We start from the raw sequence: 20116 nt of genomic DNA, 5'->3' as shown, positions 1-20116 counted from the left end.
CTCGGAGGAAGAGATGTCTCGTCGGGGATTAGCAACACATTCACGCTGCTGAAGGTCATTCGATGTCCACACGCGAGGCGCACACAAACACACACAGGTCCCTGGCGTGGGCTTAGCGGCGGAGGGAATGCACGTGTTCATTCGCCATCTCTGCCCTGCACGCGCGACGGGAGGCACCTCGAGACGGGAGCAGCTCTTGTCAGTAAACGAACAGCCTTCGTGCCATCGACCGCACCGGTGAGTCAAACTGGCTTAGCTAGTGAGCCGCGGGACGCACAACCCTTTCCGCCACACATGGACATGGATGTATGTTTGCCGCGCACGCACCTTAACACACACACACACGCGCGCGCAGAATAAATTCCATGAGAGATGCAATCTATGCCACAGCATTGCAGTGCGTCGCTGTCCTCCATGCTGCGCGTGCAAAAGGACACAGCAACAGAAAGGCTTCATCACTTTGCATCAATGTGCTTTGGCGTCTTTTATGCATCCCTAAATCAATACTTGCAGTGTGACGCTCACTGCAGCGATCTGAGCCGGGGCTCATCAGGGTTCACACCGCGGGCGGCAGGTCGCGTCCATCCTGGATGCGTTCGTGTTTGTGTTTGCTCAACAGGCGCACGTTCCAGCGGATAATGAACCTTCCCCGCTTCTGCAGCCTGCAGTGCGGTAACGCATGCGGCCGCCTTTCGCCCGAGAGGATCTGCTTGCCGGCAGCAATCGCTAGCCGCTCAGGGCTGTAGGGATACACCCGTAAAGTCTACAAGCATCAATAGGCACAGAGGGCACCGCGCCGTGTGTGTGTGTGTGTGTGTGTGTGTGTGTGTGTGTGTGCGCGCGCGAAACCCACTCTGACTCACATTGTCATCCGTCCTATTTCGGCGACTCGGATGCTTTGAGACAAAAGAATGAATATTTCATTGGACGGTTATGGGGGGGGGGGGGGGGGCAATAGAGGAGGCTGTTTCCGATTGGAATTCTGCGGAGTCACCGCGGCAAATGGAACGCTGCGCGGAGGAGGAGAGATCGGGCGAATCAGCTCATCGCACAGCGCCGGAGAGCAGGTGCTGATCGAAAGAGAGACGAGGAGAGCGAGAGAGAAGCGGCCACAATGCAGAAAGACAAGAAGACTGTATAAGTGGAGTGAGGCAGTGAGCAAAGGAGCCGGGGGGGGGGGGTAAAGTGTGTGGGGCAAGGGGGGGAGACAGGGGGGGGGGCAGCGACTGGGTGAAAGTGATAGCTCTCTTACAGTTTTCAATTAAATGTCTCATTTACCCCCTAATTCTTCTTATTCAAAGCAGCGTTTGTTCGGATTTGCGGCGGCAGGACTGTAATTTCAGGGTGGTAATGGGGGGACGGGGGGGGGGGGGGGGGGCGACGCCTCTGCCGGTGCATGCGGGGCTGTTCGGGGGCGATAAATGGCCGTCGTTTCTGGGAGATCGTTGCCCGAAAAAAAAATAAGACACGGCCACCTAGATTAATGTGCGGGGAGGTGATAAAAGCGGTTTAATCCGTAGGCGTTTGGCTCGCGGCGATAACGGCGCGGGGGGTGTTTAAAGGGGCGCAGGGGAGGGGGGGGGGGGTTTGTAAGAGGGGCGGCGGGGGGGTCCAGTCACCTTGCTGAGCAGGCGGTCGCTGACGCTGCGGGCGAGCTGCCGGGTCTCGGCGATCTGGTCGGCCACCCGCTTCTGTTCGTTGAGCTTCTCGGCCAGCGTCTCCAGCTCGGTGAGGGCGAGCTGCAGCGGCAGGCGGTCCACGTGGCCCTTCGGCGTGTTCTTCAGCATGTCCTGGGGAAAGGTCACAGGTCGTCAAGCAACGATTGAAACCGCTCTCTGTCGAACGCTTCGAACTTTCCATTTGCAAGTTATTTATTACACTTTCCTGTTGGGACTATTTATTGGACTTGTTCGCCTTCTTCTTTGGCCGACGTCTCTTCTTGCACTTTGCTGCTGTAACTCGGCTCAGACTCTTTATAATAATGTCCCCACTTTGCCAAATTTGGGACACTTCTGACGGTTCTGACATTCTTTTTTAAGTGGGAGCGTTTTTTGGAAAGCGAGGACATTTTAGCAAAGCGGGGACATTATTGAAAGTTCCGACCTTTCCCTCTGATGTTGAGCACTCACACATTTAATTTGACTGTATACGCCGCGTATATACTTCAGTAAACTCTGTGCGTGTCATTTCATTCCGATTTCTACCGTTTGGCAGGCCGAGTGGGCTAAAAGGAAGCGAACTGAGCCCAACAGGCTTTCGCGGCTTGCGCGTCTACATCCGCCCCGCCTCTACCGCCTCCTAAAAGTTTGGTATCGGTGAGATATTCGTCCACCGCGGTGCCTCGGTGCTCCCTGTGATGCATGATTTAAAATACATGCACTTCCTATTTGGAGTACCGAGTTTAGTCTGGAATAAAATGGCTGATTCACATTCATAACTTATCTTTTGAATTCATGGATAATCAATGCCTACTGAGGGATGAAATGAGCTTCTGCAGATCCAGCAAGTTGCGCTGGAATCCAAATCTTTGCTCAGAATGGAAAGTGGAAGACTCCGGGAGGATGTAAAGCCGGCAATATGAAAAACTGATGTGGATAGTCACTTTTTCCAGCTCTAGTTAACTTTAGCGTGAAAGTGACGTCCAACTTCTTGGTACTCTGCATGAGTCAAAATCCATAATTGATTCTGTAACCTTCAGCTCTGCTGCTGCATGTGCAGCCGGAACTGTAATTTGACTCATTTCTCATATTGAAAGTGTCCGGCTCGTGAAACTTCAGTCCTTCCCTTAATTAAAACAAATGAAATAGCCGTTCACAAACAACATTTTATACCTGCAGGAGCAATATGAACTGAGGGAATCGCTGAATGGGCTTAACCATCAGGCCGTAGAGAGTGATCCGGTCCACACTGGTCGCTTGCTTCTTCTGGGAACAGAAAGAGAGGAATTTAAAGGCCATTAGGAGGAAAGTAAATGTAAAGAATGCTATGCCTTCTTTCAGAGGAGCTCGTCCTCAGCAAGACTTAGTAGGCGTGTGAGTGGGTGAATACGTGCTGTAAAACAGGGTCTGTTACTCATACGAGGGAATTAAAGAAGAGAGTCGTATCTCTAATGCTGCACGGTGGGCGGAGGTCAGGAGAAAATTGGTTCGGCGCCGTGTCAAGTCTGTGGCACGATGATAGCATCAGTGGAAAAAGGCACATCTAATAGATGGTGTGGTGGGAAAGGTTGGATAAGGTCAACTGTAAGAAAAAGAGCTGCTGCTTAAACTCAGGAGATTCAAGCCATTTATTGCCACATATGTTCCACATAGAGGCATTTGAAGAATGAAATGAAATAAAATAAGATTAATGAACAATATGTATGTAATATTTAGTAAAATATGGACCCATTAACAGTAAAATAGACCGTGTAGGAGGGTATGCTTCAGGGCGGGGCTATCCTATGATTGACAGGTTGCCTCGTCTGTGATTCTTTTTGCTTTTAAAAGATAAATGTAATTTTTTGTTTGCCCAAAAATGTCAGAAATTAGAGGCTTCAAATGTCACTTTGTCCACTTCCTAAATACAGCCTGGGGTGTTTTTTAATGGTGTTTATTTCTAAGGTGGTTTTCTATGGTGTTTTTTCTACAGTGGTTTTTCTTTGATGTTCTTTTGTGGTGGTTTTTCTATGATATTTTTTTCTATGGTGTTTTTCTAGCCCTAAATCAGTGTATAAAGCTTCCATGCTTTAGGTCCCAACATTTTGGGACGGTGAATTATTAAATAAATAGCAGCAACCATTAAGGAACTGAGCATGAAGTTGAACCGGATATCATATCGATGTAGAAAGTACGCGGATGAATCATTTAATTAAGACTACAGATTGTGTTTTTAAACACACGGCTCTTAAAGGCTGAGCCACTTGAGTAGTTTCGTACTGCCCAACCAGTAAATTCCATTGCTTTTCGCCCTCTTGACTAAAGAGACCTAACAAGTCCCCCATGAAGTCCGCTATGCGTGAAGTGGCTGGAGTATTTTCCACCTGAGGGCAGCCACGTGGAACCGCTTGACTGAATTTACACAAAACACACACTCTCTCTGGTCAATAGACATGAAATTACCTGTAAACAGCGTAATGACGTCTATTGTTCTGTGCATGCTGCCCTGAGGCGTAGGGGTAAACAAATGGCTGCCGGTATATTCTGCATCAACTCCCTTCTTATGCACGTTTGTACAGCAGTTGCATTCTTCAGACAATAAAAACCAAAGTGAAAGACTGTCATCATTGTGAGTTATTATAAGAGGAATCCGTGCGGTTGCTAATGTGCAAACGCCGACCTGGAGAGACACATTTTACACCATCACAAGGAGGAGACACGTGGAGGGAGATTTTTTATCTGCACGATCCAAAGTTCAGTAACTGGACAGGCATGCAATGTCCAAGCAGCGTCTTTACGCCACACTCGGACAGGTCGGATGAGGACGGAGACGCTGTGGACGGTTCACTGGTGGCGGTTGTGGGTGAGACGGGTTTTGAGGAGAAACTCTCTCTCTTTCGGAGGGCAGTCAAACTGTGAACTAAACCCCCCCCCCCCACACACTGCCCGACACCGTATCCATGCAGCAGAACTGTCAGGACATGACCTTCAATTTCTCATTTGATGGAGATGTTTCGCGAGTAATAATCACCAAAAGGGAAAAAAATCCAACTGCCAAACCTGCCCTTGGAGCCAACGAAAGGATCCTTTTGGACTCATATATTTCACCTTTGCTGTCTTCTTTCTAATTGCGTTGATGGATTTATGCTCCACTGCGATGTGGAAGAAGGGGGAAGGAGACCCAGGGAGTTCAGTCTGTCAATGCTTGTCCGTGTTTTTTAGAAAAGCAGCAAAATGCTGATTTGTTAGCAGGAGAAAGACAGAGAGTGTGATCTGTCAAGCGAAGGGGAAATTACCGCTATTGCTTCTGAATGGCAGCTGCCTGCTCACAGGTGGCGGCTCATGCCGCTGCCAGCGTTGGGGTTCTATCTCTGTTTGGGTCTGTTCAGGCTGGCGGTTTTTGCGAGCGCTCATTGTTAGTCTCGGGTCAATTTGCACAGGGGCCGACTTTTCTCTGTGTCCTTTACGCGATTCAGGGTTTCCACAGATCTATTTCAGGTAGCCTCTGCTGCAAAGCTCTTCCTCCCACCGCTCGTCCTCTGCACAGCGACCTGGAGTCTTCGAACTTAGCAATGAAGGTCGACATAATAAAGTTGGCACCTCTGTTGCGCCGCCGCTGTCTGTCGAGCATCTGGGGCGTCTTCACAGTGAGGATCAGCTGCACCTCTGCAGCCCGCAGGTAGAGAGCCGGTTTCCATTAATGTCGTGTTTTTCCTTCAGTCACTGAAAGTGAATTCTAGTCGCATTTTGAAAATATTAGGGCTCACTGACTGAGCAGGTGATGCAAATTGTGTGTGCGGGGTCATGATTTATCCCATTAGTGGGCAAAAACTAGTGAGGAACTTGTCGTGGTGATTCGTGCAAAATAAGAATAAAGATTAAAATATAAGAGCAAAAATAAAAAATACAGATAGATTGATCCAATGTAGTTCTGATACATGAACCAGGGGCATCTTGGTCTTTATAATATAAGTTATCGCCCACACGGAGTAGATGTACTTTTGTTGCCAGGCAACCGTATCAGCATATGCCAGTGTGCTGGAACAGATGGAACAGTCCCTTGTGCTAACTTTGGGTTAAACCCCTGACACCTACTTCTGATGTCAAGGAGAGGGGGAAATGGGCAGCACTGGATATGTTATTGGAACTGTCAAGTGGACACTTGCCTCCGTCGCTGACGGGCACTAGATTAAGCCCACGACACCTCCAGCAGGTTCAATAATAAGTCCCTCCATGGGTCCTCTGAGCTGAATAATACACCACCTAATTTCTGACACCACGACCTTCTAATAGCATACTGCCATTCTGAGATGCTCTCTGTCTTATTTGGATTTTCAATATCCTTTTTTTTTTTTTTGCAAAAAAGAAAAATAAATGTCGCTTGGACAACACGAGTTATTTATCCAGATAATGAAAATAGATTTTTCTAACTTCTTTAGATGATTTACACTGAACTCACGTCAATTATTCTCTGCTGAAAGCAGCTCTCATATTACTTTCCCCTGCAAACTGTATTCAAACAATGGATTTAATGATCCCTGTCCCTGTGAGTCTGAATTGCGCGCACCCGTTGCCTCCGCAATATTTCAGAAACAACACGATAAAGTCTGTCATTGATTCGCTCTTTTGTTTCGGTCTGGACAAATTCTTTTATTTGCTTCGTCTTCACGCAACAGTCAGCGGGAGGGACAAAGGGCACATTTCATCTGGATTAACATGCAGGGCTGTCAGCTGTGAAGATCTGCTTCTGTAAATCAGCATTACAGCTCAGTGGGCCACGTCGCCCTGACGCATGGATCCTGAGCGCGCAGGCCATTGATAACCTCCGCACATGTTGAATAATTCCCTGGCACTTTCCCTGCATTACTTTTCCTCGCTCGTGATCTCTAATTAATATCTGGAACATTAAATAAACAGCGCAGAGGATTGTGTCTGGTAGTGCAAAAAGTTCTCAAATCTTGATTTTTTTAAATTTTACACAACCTCCCAATTACAAAAGGGTTGCAATGTCCTAATATTTTGATATTAGGAATTGAATTCATTCATTTTTAGAGCTCTGCTCTAAAAGCTTTTCAAGATATAAAAAATCCAATACAATAGTCGTGTTTTTGTCACACTGAAAAAGGTTTTCTGCATGTAGACACCTTTTTACACACTGAATCATTTGTCTCTTTTGGAGACCTGAGGAAATGATGCATGTGTTATTTAAGCCTTTAGCTTTGGGGCTTTGTTTGCTTTAGCATATGACGAACACCGCAGCCAACAGCACAGAGAAAATACACAAAACCCTGTGCTCACGGCTGAAGCTCACCTTTAAGAACTCCAGGAACGCGGGTTTGGACAGGCACGCCTTCTTAATCAGCGCCATGGCATTGGTGAAGTTGTTCACGTAGTCGCTGTAAACATCCAGCACCATGGATTTGGAAAACTGCAAAAACCAGAAACAAGCATTTGTCCTCTGAATTAGTATCACCAGCCCTGCAATAAGACGTCTGATTATCTTGTCTCTACGGCAGCGGCCGCAAACGCAGCCATGTCATTTCCTCTGACAACCTGAATGTTTGGGATAATTTCAATGTAAAAGAAAATGGACGTTTAAGTATAGTGCTCCGAAAAAAAAAGAAAGAAAAAAACATGGTTTGTTTACCGTCCCTGTTAGCGCGACACCCTTCACGAGCCATTTAAGAGGCCGGGCGAGGAGAAATTAAGTGGCGGAGCGTGAGAGAGAGAGTGTCAGGGGATGTTGTTGTGCAGTGGACATTTATTCCCTCTCCTCAATTAAACTCCCACCAGGCGGCTGATGCTGGCGGTCTGAGGACTGGTGGGGGGGGTGGATGAGCACTTGGCCTGAGGGGGGGACTGAGCCTCTTTGTTTGGGGATCCGGCCTCTCGGACCTTACAAGGAGCCATCGCGCGCAGGTACACGTGCGCTGGCCGCTCAGGGAGCTCAGCACTGCGCTCGGTTGGGGCGGCGCTGTTGGAGCCCGGTAACAGGCGGCGGCGGAGGAGGAGGAGGGGGTCGAATCAGCCCCTCTAATAGGCAAATAATAAGCAGACCCGATGGATGAGCACGCAGCAGAAGACTCTTGCTGAACAATATTATTCCAGAGCCAAAATGTGTAAAAACGCGCATGGCGGAGAGCGTCGGGTGCAGTGGAGATATTCATCACCACGGTAATTGATTGCATGTTTGGGGTAAACCATCCCTGTTTGCTCACCCTGAAGCCTGTGGCTCATTATAACTCTGGTTGCAGCCGTTGTGTTGTACAATTAGAAGAAGAACCATTTGAGTGTCTTTACCCTGCATGTCAGAAAGGGTTAAACAAAGAACGGTGCAGAAAATAAGCCTCCAGTTTGCATTTTGCGATTCGCAAACCCGAAGACACCATGAAACGTGCGCGCACACTTACCGAGGCAACAAATAAGTCTCCGATTTTCTCGCTGCTGTCCCACTCAGCCACGCGCGACGCCAGCGCAATCTGAAACATGGAGTGGCACTGAGTGATCTCCCTCATTCTGTAAAAAATAGGCCGCAGCTTCCTCGGGCTCAAGATGCGTGGATCGGCCTCCATCAGCGGCCTCTGGTATTCCTGGTGGGATCGGGAGGGGAAAATTTACTGTCGTTGATAAACACATTTTACATCTCCAGCGGTTCAGCAGCATCATTAGACAACTGGGAGGTAGAATATCTGAATGTCTTCAGACTTCTTCACAACACACGCCGACTGCTAATCGAAAAAGCACGAAGAATTATGGCGAGAAAAAGCCGCTCACAGATTGCAAATTGCAAATTGGACGAGAGTTCATTGATTCTTCGGTCACCGACAGTGGGAACGTTTGCAACTGGCGTCTCCCTAAATAATCAGCCGCAGAAGGGACGTGGACGGAAGAACGGCAGGAAGCGCGACCTGTTTCGCGGCAATGATTGCGTGCGGGTTCAACCCTCGGCGTCTAATCTGTCGTGCCGTGCTTGTGGCCTTTCATGCTTCTTCATTGGATTTGTTGGGAGACACTGAATTCACCGCCGGGCCCGACACTGAATAACGAGACAGATTTAAAATGAGCTAAACCTCCCAGAGCAGCGCGCAACAATCACGTCGCTCAAAGACAAAGGCGGCTCGTTGTCTGAGGAAGTCATCGACTGCTGCAGGGTTTCATTCCAGTGGGTTTCTCTTGTTTCTGCCCACTGAGAAGTGAATTAAAAGAAGCATCAGAACAGCGCCGCAGAAATGAGGAGGGACGAATCCTCGGGACTATTTACGCCGAGACGCTCGGCTGTTTGATGGGACATCGACGCTCGCCTTTTCGGTGTAATCCCTACAGGCTGAATGCCGAACACATTGCGTGTGGCAGAGGACTTAGCGGCTCACCTGCCCGATTCTCCGGAGAGATTCCAGGTAGCTCCGCTCGCTCTGAATGATGGAGCCGAGGATGTGGCGTCTGACCACCTGCGCAGACAACGGAGCGGTCAGGGAATCTGCCGCTGCGAGGACCCGATGTGGAAGAGTTAAGCGCAGCTGACGGACGCCACCAAAATCACATCGCCATCGGGACACAGAGTGATGTTGACGACATAAAAGGCGTAGCAGTTTGCACACATCTCCACACAAAGGATCCTTCTTGGCTTGAAAGACATTTTAAATACTGTTATTCATTGCAGTATGTTATTATAATTGGATTTGTCCCTTTCAGATAAACATAAACACATCTGTGTGTCCTTAACAAACTCATTATTATCATTATTATCATCATAAATCAAAAACTGTCACGTGCACCTGGTGGTTGGTCAGCCCCTCCGGCATGGGGCTCAGCTGGGGAGGAGGATGCTTCATTTCTGACATGGCCACATCCAGGTACCCTGCATCATCCTCCTCCTCTGCACACATTCAGACACAGGATAGAAGAAGAAGGAGAAACACACAGAAGGGTTAAAGAGAGAGAGAGAGAGAGAGAGAGGTGTGTGTACCACAGAATAAGATTAAGAAGAAAAACAGAAAGGCAGCTTTCAGATCTCCCGGCAGCTGCAGACACATCGAGACCCACTAAGTTCATTACCTGGAAAACATGGAGACATTCTAGTCTCCGAACAAGAGATGAGAGTTGTGGAGAAAGGAGTGAAAGAGAGACAAAGAGGGCCGAGAAAAAAAAAAAAAAAAAAAAACACTGTCAAAACAATCCTGCATCTCTGCAGTGTGTCTGCGAACGAACGATCCAACACATTCTCATTCTCTGCATTGGCACAAAGACGTTCGGCAGCCTCTGAAAGAAAAGACGAAATCTCCACCCGTAACCATAAGACACGGAGACCAAAAGCTCCTACCGTTCCAATTAAAGACTTTGGAACGATAACAGAGGGATTGGTGGAAAACGAAATATAATGCCGTGCAGATTCCCCTTCGATCGGCACCTAAAAATAGCAGCAGCGGCCTCCTTACCTCTTTGTGGCGGCTCGCAGGTCTGTTTGAGGCGCGCGTCGGGGTTCTACGGTTTATGGGGCTGCTCGATACTCCATTAATGGATGGTAATCTCTCTCTATTGTCAGCCGGGGGGCTCCGATGACACAACCTGGAGTGCTTTATCCTTCTCTCACTCACACACCCAAACCGCCACTGGACCACATCGCCTTGAAACCTAGAAGGTCCGTCCGTTTTATGTGTTGCCGCTGCAATCAGTGAGCTCTCGCCCCGGAGGAATTACTATGAAGAAAAACTACACAATCGGCCTCCAACGCCGCTTTGGCTTTCCTCGCTAGCGCATGCGCGAATAACTGTGAGAAGATAAAACGCGGACTTCATAACCAACTCCCGTTATAAAAAAAAATAGCAGGGAAACATTTTAAAAATTGCAAAGTTTTCACACAAAGTTTTTACCCAATTGATCTTTTCTCTGCAGGAAGGAAACTTTGCGCATGACGGCTATCTTGGTCTTTTCCAGCCCATCCTTCGTCCCGCTCCTCGCCGCCTTCATGAGCTGCTGAACCTGATCGGAATCAGCAGACGGGGGAAAAAAAAAAGCAACGTTAGAGTACGAGATGGGGCAACCAGCACCCCCCCCCCCCCTCCCACCGGACCAATATCACACACCGGGTGGTCGTATTTTCTGTAAATGACGCTACTTCCAAAAAGTAGGTCGTTAATTGGGGGAAAGTTGCACTGCGGTTTATGGAAGTAAATGCGCAGAATATTATTTAATTATTCATGTGTCCCATAAATGCGACTTGATGTTAAAGCCAGGCGGGGGGAGGGAGAGAGAGAGAGGGTGGGGGTGGGGGGGGGACGCTCAAAGCAACGGCGCAGTCCAAAGCGGCGGCTCGGAAGGATGCTGCGGGGAGTCAGTTAAGCCTTTGAGTCGTCCGTGCATACAACGCGCCGCGTTTCAGCTCTGGATCGTCATCAATCCTTTTCGAACCGACGTCCAGCCGAGCGACATCGGCGCTCTGAGGAGACGCGGCGCGGCGCCGCTGTTTGCTGCCCTTTGCCGCTGGAGATATACCTTGATGTCATAGTTGTGCTTGCCAGACAGCCTGGTGGCCAGTTCTCGTTTGGTCCTGGCACAGCGTTCCCTCAGGCGACACACGTCGGGCGAGCGCTACGGGTGTTTGGTGGCGGGGGGAGACGGAGCAGCGGCAGGGCGGGTTGCGTTTAACCACAGAGGACAGGAGGAAGAGAGTAGGGGAGAGGAAATAGGGAAAGGAAAAGGAAGCAAAGTGATCAAGGCAAACACAAGCCAGAGAACAGTGGGTATTAATCACCAGCGTAGAGAGTGAGGGCTTTGCTCAAAGGGGGTCTGAGGCTAATGGACACTGATTTATGGAAGGGTGGGACATCCGGGCATTAAAGGTAGTGAGTACTAACCTGCACACCAGAGAACTCCAGGTTCACTCGGCGAAAACTGATCAGGTGATGCTGATTAAAAACATGTTTTATAAGCATGCGGGGATTTTATCATCACACCTCCCTGCCTGTAATTACCTGAGCAGCTCCTGCTCAGCCCCGATACGACAACCTCGCCACATCATCCTCCTCCAGCCTGCCGCCTCTCTCAAAGCGAGGATTTAATTTAGGATTTACTCTGGATCACAATGGAATCAAATCCATACATGGACACCTCCGATGTGTAAAAATATGTAGAGTTAGGCATGAATCTATACAACGGTAATGATTCAACTCAGCAAAATAGTTTTTCCGTCAGCAGGACCGGTGGATGTGCGCACAGTGCCCTCATGTGGAGAGGAGGTGTGCGGCTTTCTCCTGCTGCCTTTCATCCCATAATGAAAGTTTAAGGCCCAGACGGTTTGTTGTACATGTTTCATGGTCTTCGTAGCTTCCTCCCGCTTCTTTACGTTAGTGGAGAGCGGTGCCAGAGGAGCAGGAGGTGAAATATTCCCTTTGATGACTGCCTAAGCGCGGGAAACGACCCGGCCGCTGGTGCGGATTAGAGGCGCGCGGTGACGCGTGCGCGAGATGGAGACGCCCCACACCCCCCCCCCCCCCCGCGCCCGCGCACGCTACCTTGCTGCGCGCCGGCCGTTTGGTCTCGTTATCGGAGTGCTCGTCGTAGCTCTCGAACTCGCTGGAGCTCCATCCGTTGTCGGCGTCCAGCGGGCCGCCGTCTCTCTGGACGTCCTCGTAGATCGTATCTGCTGAACACACCGGACGCAGCAGAACATCAGGACGTCCGGGAACGAACAAACACACACACACTCACACACACGGGCGCTCACCTTCGTCGGGAGAGAGCGGCCCTTCGCACGGGACGTCGTCGTAGATCACCTCCGGAGGCCCCGGCGCCGGCGGGAGACGAGCGGCGGCGTCGAAGTCAGCAAACACTGTTTTAAATAGAAAGAGACTTCTGCCTTTTTTTTTAATCTCTCGTCTTCCTCTTTCTCTCTGACAGCCCCCTCCACCCCCCAAATCAACACACAGAAAGACGGCGCACGCACGGCTCCGAAACCGCCAACCGCCCGGAGCCCTCAGCGTCGCATCGTTCGCCCTCAGAAAGGCGCGGGATCGCAGCCATTGACCCAGTCGTCATTAACTGCTTCCGCAGTGTTTCAGCCTTATTTAGCTCGGTGAGCTGTATTGATTTGGTTTTAAACTGCGATTCGTCTTTAACGCTCACTCCTGAGCCCCGAGCAGCAACAATCTGAGCCGCTCTCAATCACTCTGATTGGAGAGGTTCATTCTGTCGTGGGGTCTGTGATTCAGAATGACTTTGGGTACAATCAAGGAGGATTAGCCACACGGATGTTCTTTGTGCAGCGCTCACTTGCCTGCACTTTCAGACTGGATTTAAAACAGGGAAGAAAACCACTGGATTTGGGCTCCCGGCCCCTCGGCTCCTGGGACACGTGGTTTCCCCAGCGTTCCTCTCGGGGGGGGGTTTCTCACTTAATTTGACTTTTCTCTGCAGCGGCACAGGGACAATAAACTCATCCGAGGTTCAAAACGACACTGCGCCCCCCCCCCCACCCGTCCCTCCCACCCCGCCAAAGTCAAAGTGTGCCGCGGCCACGATCGAGGAGTGTAGGGACAGGAAATACCTCGTGAACTGGTCAGAGTGAAACGCCGTCTTTCTACACAGCAGACGCCCTTCACCCCCCCACAGCGGGTTAAAAATAGGACCAAAACAGAGCATCGACGTCGATTTCTCATTGAGATCAACACAAATGGATGTCGCTGCTTTACATTTTCTGTATTATAATAGAGAGCTAAGGGGAGCGGTGGCACTATAACGGCGCCATGCCGTGAGTTAACACGTACTGTAGCTACACGTTCCAAATAAGAGTGGGACGTGACAAAGAAGTGGTGCGGCATTGCGGAGCTCCTTTGCATCCCTCGTTTCTGAGCCGCCTTCAGACAACAGCTGCACTGCTGACGGAGTCCAAATCCAAAAGCATGGAAATGGATTTCTATTGATCCTCATCCTGAATTAGTTGGATTCATGCCATGTTCTGTGTATCCGCGCACGCGTGACCTCCTTCACCTTACGGTCGATGAACCGTAGGATGACCTCGGCCCGGGAGTACGGCCTTCTTGCCACTTCTGATCAACGCGCAGTGCTAATAAAACAACGTTATTGCGCCGCAGGGTTTCTACGAGAAGACTGTAACACAAAAGGGGAAATAAGCCTGAATCCCAACGCAAGTTTGATCCCTGTGGTCTTAAGTTGATCCCTCGACCGACAATATACCGTGCATTTCCCCCAGCTGTGTACCTTCAGAGGAGGCGTCCGAGCTTTCCAGGCCTCGGTCTCCCGATCCCTTCGGCGTCTCCACCGCTGGCGTCTCCGCGGATGGCGTCTCCGCGGGAAGCTGGTGGAGCTCCTCCCCCACACGAGAGAGAGATGAGGTCCTGGGCTCGGCTTCCGAGGTCCTGCGAGGAACCGCAGATGTCCACTTGAGAGCGCGTACAGTAACGCTGAGCGCCGTGTGACTGGTGAGGAGTTCACTTCGGCGAGAGGAAGGGGAGGTGTGTGTGGGAGGGAGGGGGGGGGGGGTTCTTTCTTATCCAAGCATGCGCGTGCACACTCCCTAAAGTCTGACGAGGCCCATCTTGATGATGTCAAATTGTTTTGTGGTACTTTTAGAAGGAACACAGCTGTGGTTTGTTACCTCCAAACAGAAGAGGAAGTGGAAGTGGAGGTCATGGGCCAATGAGCCTAAAACATTCTCACGGAATTTCTCAGTTCTGTAATAAAGGCCTTTTTGCTGTAGTTTTATATATATATATATGGTGTGGTCCTTTGGTCAGGACCTTTGGCCTCTAGTAGAGCTGGAAATGGTCAAATATTCAGAATGAAGTCGTTATTCAACACGACACTGATGCACTTATTCAGAAGAACTGCGACCCCCCCGCCCCCCACGCCCAGGAGCCCCGTGGGATCATAACCCCATAATCGCCACCGGAAGAGCGACTATTGAAAACAGAGTGTGACATCACAGGGGGAACGCAGCTATCACGTGTGTTGGTGCTTCCACGGAGGGAGGGAGGGGGGTCCTCCCCCACACTTGACTGATAACATGACAGGATGCGGCGCGTGGGAGACCCCCCCCCCCCTCCTCCTCCTCTAATTAAATCTGCCCCTCTGCTAAATACCTCAGCGGCGCTGGCAGCCGCTCCTCCAGAGCGATGAGCCGCTCGGAGGTGAATCAGACGTGAGAAATAGGAACCTCCCCCCCCCCCCCCCCGTGACAGTTAACCGGACGCGTCATTTGTGAAGCTACCTTCTTAACATCTTCTAGAACAAACAACCACGCACACATCCGTCTCACGGCAGCAGCCATTCGCTTCGGCACAGAGACTGTGAAGCATTGCTTTGCTGCATTCTCCAGGACGCCGGATCGTTCATCTCAATCTCAAACAGCAAAAAAGGAAAAGAGAGCACAGCGCTGTACGTCAACACGTTCCTCGCCATGAACTGATCTCTTGTCGTTAGAAGTGCTTGTGGGGCCCAGAACAATGGCGGTATACAGCTCGCTTCCATTCACGTCGGGCGGGAGTGATTTGAGCGGCGCAGCTATCGATCCAGGCATATCTCTGCTCCCCTCCCCCCCTGCCCCCCGTCTCCCCTCCACCCTCGCAACTTATCCGCGCCTACAAGCCCCAGTGAGTCATACAGCTCGAGGAGGCGAGCGGGAATCATTTCTCGACGCAAATGACGTCGCCGCGGGCCGAGCGCAGCTTGAGGAAGAAGCCGCCTGAAATGCGAATCTCGCGCTTCCGTCTGTCTGCGTTCCCTTCGGCGGCTGTGCCGGGGCAGCGCTACCTGCAGCAGCTCCACCCGTTATGCACCCCTCCTCCACCCCCCCCCCGCCGGTCTCTCTGGAGCATAGCTGTTCATTTCAACGGCACAAGCGGTGTGCGGACCATACTGATGGAGCTCTTTTTTTTGACGCTTTTACCGCCCTTTTTTTTGGTGCTTTTGCAGCACATCCAGCTGAGGAGAGTAAAGCGCGGTGGGGGGGTGGTGGAGGGGGGGCGGTGTCCTGTGAGATCCTGTGAGGTTCTGCAAGCTTTAGGTTCACAGGGGCAAAAGTCAGTGAAGTTCAGCAAGGCCTGCGGAGGGCAAACAGGTGGCGGGGGGCTTCTGGCTGGCAGTTAAAGTGAAGTTGTATCTCCAGGTCGCCATGGTATCCTTTGTGCTAACCTTTCTCACCGCCGGGGCTCCGTGCAACGCGCCTAATGAAAACCATCCGTTAAAAAAGTCCGGAGTCACCGGTGGCATCAAGCGAGCTCAACGGCCGCAACGGGCTGTTGTGCTGCCGCTGCAGTGTTAACAAAAAAACAATCGCAAAGTAGTTTTGGCGATATTGTTCCAGAACCGCTGACAGGTGTGGAGGCCGTGCTGGCGGTCTGAACACCGTGACGGCGGGGAAGTGGAATTGATAGTTCTTCTTTAAAAAGGCGCAGTAGCCACCAAACCAAAGTGGAAATGTGCACTCAGCAGAAATCTCCCTGTGCGACTGCACATCCCGCACACACACACACACACACACACACACACACACACACATGCATTCATGTACTGTGTGCACACACACACACACCACCCATACCTGTGCACAAATAGAGGCTCCTCTTTTCAGCAGAGGCTTTCTTGAGCAGGACCCCTGCGTGGCTTCATCATGAAGGCCAGAGGGGGATTTCATCTGAACAGAATACATGTTTAATGAAACCTCACGAACAAGCAGCACTGCATAATCTCACTTGTCTCTGAATTACTTTAGTGTGGTGTCCGCTCACTAAGCAGTTACAGTTATTGTTAATGTGCTTCGAGGGTGGTCCAGGCTTTACGGATAATAACTTCATATTGTTGGTTTTATTCTTCTTGTGGCATCAAATGGTTGTCTTTCTAAATCCAGTCTCTTTCAAATGATCACAACTATCACACTATCATTTACTGTGCTCAGGCCCTTTGAGGAAATTAAGAAACAACAGTGTGTTCGAGAGGCCGGTTTGGCCTTTCTTTGATGTCCATTAAAAGGCTCACGCAGCATGTGTGCACACTCCGCTCACGCTGGCAGGTCGGTGCTTTAAACTGGCTCAGCGAAAGGTCAATTTTCGCCTGTTGGGTGTGAGAATTTGGCGTCACGGTTGGTGCGCCCCTCCATCGTAAGACGGCCCGTGGTAATCTGAGCAGCTGTCTCCAACAGCTCCACGGCAGCTTAACGGCGGCTCCCCGCGTGCCATGTCCAGATCCGCTGATCGTTGGCCGCGTCATCGGGGCGGCCGGCGTTCGCGCTTCCACCGCCAGACTCGGCGCCAATGACACTTTGCACGCGCCAACGAGAAGAACTAATTCATAACGACTACAAGTCAGCTGCTGACTCTGTGACATTTTCATCACTCCAGTTAGAGACTGCTGATGGAGCAGAGACCCGCTTACACCGGACGGCGGTAAAGAGAGACACCATTGCAAAGGCCTTCAGTCCAGTTCTACTGGCATGACAGACGGAGCTTTATTCTGCATCCACAACAACTCTACTGTTTCCTTCTGTAGGAGTCTCATTCCCACAACATTTATTTGAGTTTCATACGAAATGTCCATCTTTCTTACGTGTGGATTCTTTCTACCGGCCGCCGCCGCCGGGCGACTCACAGGTCAGATTGCATGGAGGTTTATGAGAAAGGGGACTTAAGGCGAGGCCTGATCAAAATCCGTTCCCTGGGTGAGGACGGCGCACAACGAAAGATGAATACTACTTCATCTGTGCAACTCAGAGCACATACGAGTGATATTTGAAAGATTGGCCGTGGACATGTCTTTACAGGCACACTACACCCCGGCTGATAATCCACTCAGAAGCCGGCTCCCACGGGCCTCTTTAGGAGTAAGTGTCCCGGCAGCTAACGCACATGTATTTCATTCAGGTGTCCCAGTTGATATTCCCCATTATTATTAACACGAGCTCACTGGAATGGCTTACGGGGAGACTTGATTGAACTCAGCCATCGTTAGTATTACTTACACACGTCTGTCTCTTGCTATTTAATAGTTTATTCTAAACTTTTTGGGGGGAATTGGAGGGATGGCAGAAATAGATGCCTTTTCCATTAGGTGACTTTTTAAATGAGATTAATTGTACGTGTTAACACTCCATGCATCGTCACACATTTTGCAACTGTATCCACAACATCAGTAAACGTGACACTGTGGCCATCTGGCATCTAAATGTTGTGCAAATAGATGCAGCGTAACAGTGTCAGGGTATATCAGGCCCAGCGTGGCGTGTTTGGACGGAGTGTAAGTGCGACGTTATCTCAGACATGACGACACAGCACTGTTGCAATATGTCGAGTTTCTCCAACGCTCTTGGGTCATTCTTCCCGATAGTGTAGTAGGAATCGAAAGCAACTCACCCGCTGGCCGACTCGTTAACCGGAACGCCTGTCAGAATGAAGAAAACGGCGACCATGAGACAAACCGCTCCAAAGCAGAGGAAGCGCAAAGAAGACAAATGCAGGCTTGAAAGAGTGACTTTGTCTTGTAATTACTTCTTCCCTCTCCCTTCTTGCATGCGGTCAAATATCAAATCAAACCTGCTTACACGTAGGACACCGAGTCTGAAATACTTGAGCAGATGGCACTATAAAGTATAAAACTAAATGATTTCATTTGGCGAAGGAGGTATCTGGATCCCTTCATCTGGGGTGTAATTACCGGGGCCCGTTTGGCAGCGATAGCACAGGTAGTATATGCATCATACTTAATTCTACATAACTTCAACCAATTAAGGGGGATGTTAACTCTGCTCATATTAAAGCTACTCATCACCCACACGGCGGGTTGCCATGGGAAACTGAACCTATGCATCATCTGAAGAGGAAAGGTAGAATGTTGGAGGCAAGACGCGTTATTTTGCAGTGAAGGAGGTGGTTCAGGGATCGGACAGCGTTGAGAGGATGGAGCGTGTGTCCAACGTACGTTAAAAATACACATGTTCCTCTACATTTCTTGAATTTTTGTCTTTTTCTGCTACCTTTTACTTCCATTCTCTACATACATATTTATTGTATTGTATTTATTGTCCACATTTCTTCCCACTTCCCACCAGAGCTTAATTGTATCAAAGATATCAAACATTCAGCGGCAGCTTAAATAGAAGCTTATCGCTCTGAGGACGCGTTACCCTCAGCGGGAGCTGGCGCGCCGTCCTCAGTGCAGATGCCCTCCTGTCCAGCAGGAGGCGATGCTCCGACGGGGTCAGAGGTCACCCCTCCACCCTCCTCCGGAAGCTTCTCTTCCTCCACACTGTCCTCAAACGAGAACTCTTCCCCTTGCTCCTCGTCCTCGTCCTCTTCCTCCTCCTTTGGCGGTCGCTGCTGGGACATCTCAGACATAATCCCTGTGAAAGAGACACAAGACGAGGTTCAAGTGTGTGTTCTCAAATGACACTCGCGATGAAGATAATGACTCAACTAATGAGGATTTAAATCCTGAGTGGCATTGCTCTCTTTCCGTTGGTACATCAGCTTCAAGTTTTCATAAATGTGTGTGTGTGTTTGCTTTTTATTATCCATATCCACGGAGGAAAAACTGAAATGCAGCATGCGTCCAGGAATGTCTCCCCCAGACAGTTTGCAAATATTACAATCAGCGGACCATAGGCTCAATCGTCATTGTGTGTAGACATTCACTCAACAAAGGAAGAAAAACACATCATATTGTAACAGGTCTGCACTTAATGTGAACTCAGCACATCAAGGCCTTCATATAATATGAATTATTTGGATAAAGACACAACAAAGATTACGGGTTTAAATGTTCTCTGGTCTTTATGGACATAAGTTACACCAAGACAAAAGCACCAGACCCTGACTTTGGTAAACTTGACTTGGACAAAAGGCACCAAGAGCGTAAAAGCATTTTCTACTCTTTCTACTCTTTGCTTGCGATTTCAGCAAATCCCTTCTTGTTAAACACTACGAGCCGTTTCTCACATTCAACACAGACAATCAGAAGGAGAAAAGAAGAAGGATGAGGAGAACCGACCCGGTTCCATTCAATTATTTGTTCACCACTGCACAGTTATTTTACGGTAATTATTTTTGTTGAAGTGATTTTATAATGTTACGGTACAGTAATTCTGCCTTTGTTTTGTGAGGCTGTAAACACTTAAGCTATGAATACATTGCGTAACGCCTTTCTTTGTTGTATTTTCTTATATGTGAGTACATTTGCTGTGCTGGAATAACCTTTCAGAAAATCCTTTATGAGAAAATGAAAAAGGAATACCGCAGCGTGCCGCTTTGAAGGAGCATTTCAGATTATGCATCATTTTCCTGTGTTGAAAAAGGATTTGACTGCAGAGTTACACTTTGAATTATAGACACCCCCCCCCCCTCCGAAAACATGTGCCTGAACATTACAAACATCAATTATGCAGGAGGCTAATTTCATCTGGCCCTATCAAAAAACACCAGAATGACAGCAGACAAGAGGAGTTGATGAAAAATTAATGGGAAAACAACACAGGC

At 49.5% G+C, this 20116-nt stretch overlaps 1 protein-coding gene across 4 annotated transcripts in view; it reads right to left on the bottom strand.

The window, feature by feature from the left end:
- The window catches only part of arhgef10la (Rho guanine nucleotide exchange factor (GEF) 10-like a), a 72561-nt gene that overhangs the window by 46200 nt on the left and 6245 nt on the right, over window positions 1–20116 (bottom strand). Inside the window, exons 2-14 of one of the 4 annotated variants that reach the window (XM_078092801.1) lie at window positions 18769–18984; window positions 17999–18026; window positions 13854–14011; window positions 12361–12465; window positions 12149–12279; window positions 11130–11225; window positions 10508–10616; window positions 9413–9513; window positions 9008–9085; window positions 8048–8227; window positions 6949–7065; window positions 2832–2924; window positions 1620–1790 (exon numbers count right to left, since the gene is read on the bottom strand). In XM_078092801.1, the coding sequence (XP_077948927.1) occupies window positions 1620–1790; window positions 2832–2924; window positions 6949–7065; window positions 8048–8227; window positions 9008–9085; window positions 9413–9513; window positions 10508–10616; window positions 11130–11225; window positions 12149–12279; window positions 12361–12465; window positions 13854–14011; window positions 17999–18026; window positions 18769–18979 (1578 nt within the window). In that variant the 5' untranslated portion in view covers window positions 18980–18984. The remainder of the gene's footprint in view (window positions 1–1619; window positions 1791–2831; window positions 2925–6948; window positions 7066–8047; window positions 8228–9007; window positions 9086–9412; window positions 9514–10507; window positions 10617–11129; window positions 11226–12148; window positions 12280–12360; window positions 12466–13853; window positions 14012–17998; window positions 18027–18768; window positions 18985–20116) is intronic. The other 3 variants (XM_078092800.1, XM_078092803.1, XM_078092802.1) reach the window with 3 other exon arrangements.

This window comes from Gasterosteus aculeatus, chromosome 17, assembly GCF_964276395.1.
Source record: "Gasterosteus aculeatus chromosome 17, fGasAcu3.hap1.1, whole genome shotgun sequence".
Classification (NCBI taxonomy): domain Eukaryota; kingdom Metazoa; phylum Chordata; class Actinopteri; order Perciformes; family Gasterosteidae; genus Gasterosteus; species Gasterosteus aculeatus.
Note: the sequence above shows the minus strand (reverse complement) of the source record. Positions and strands in the feature narration are given on the sequence as shown.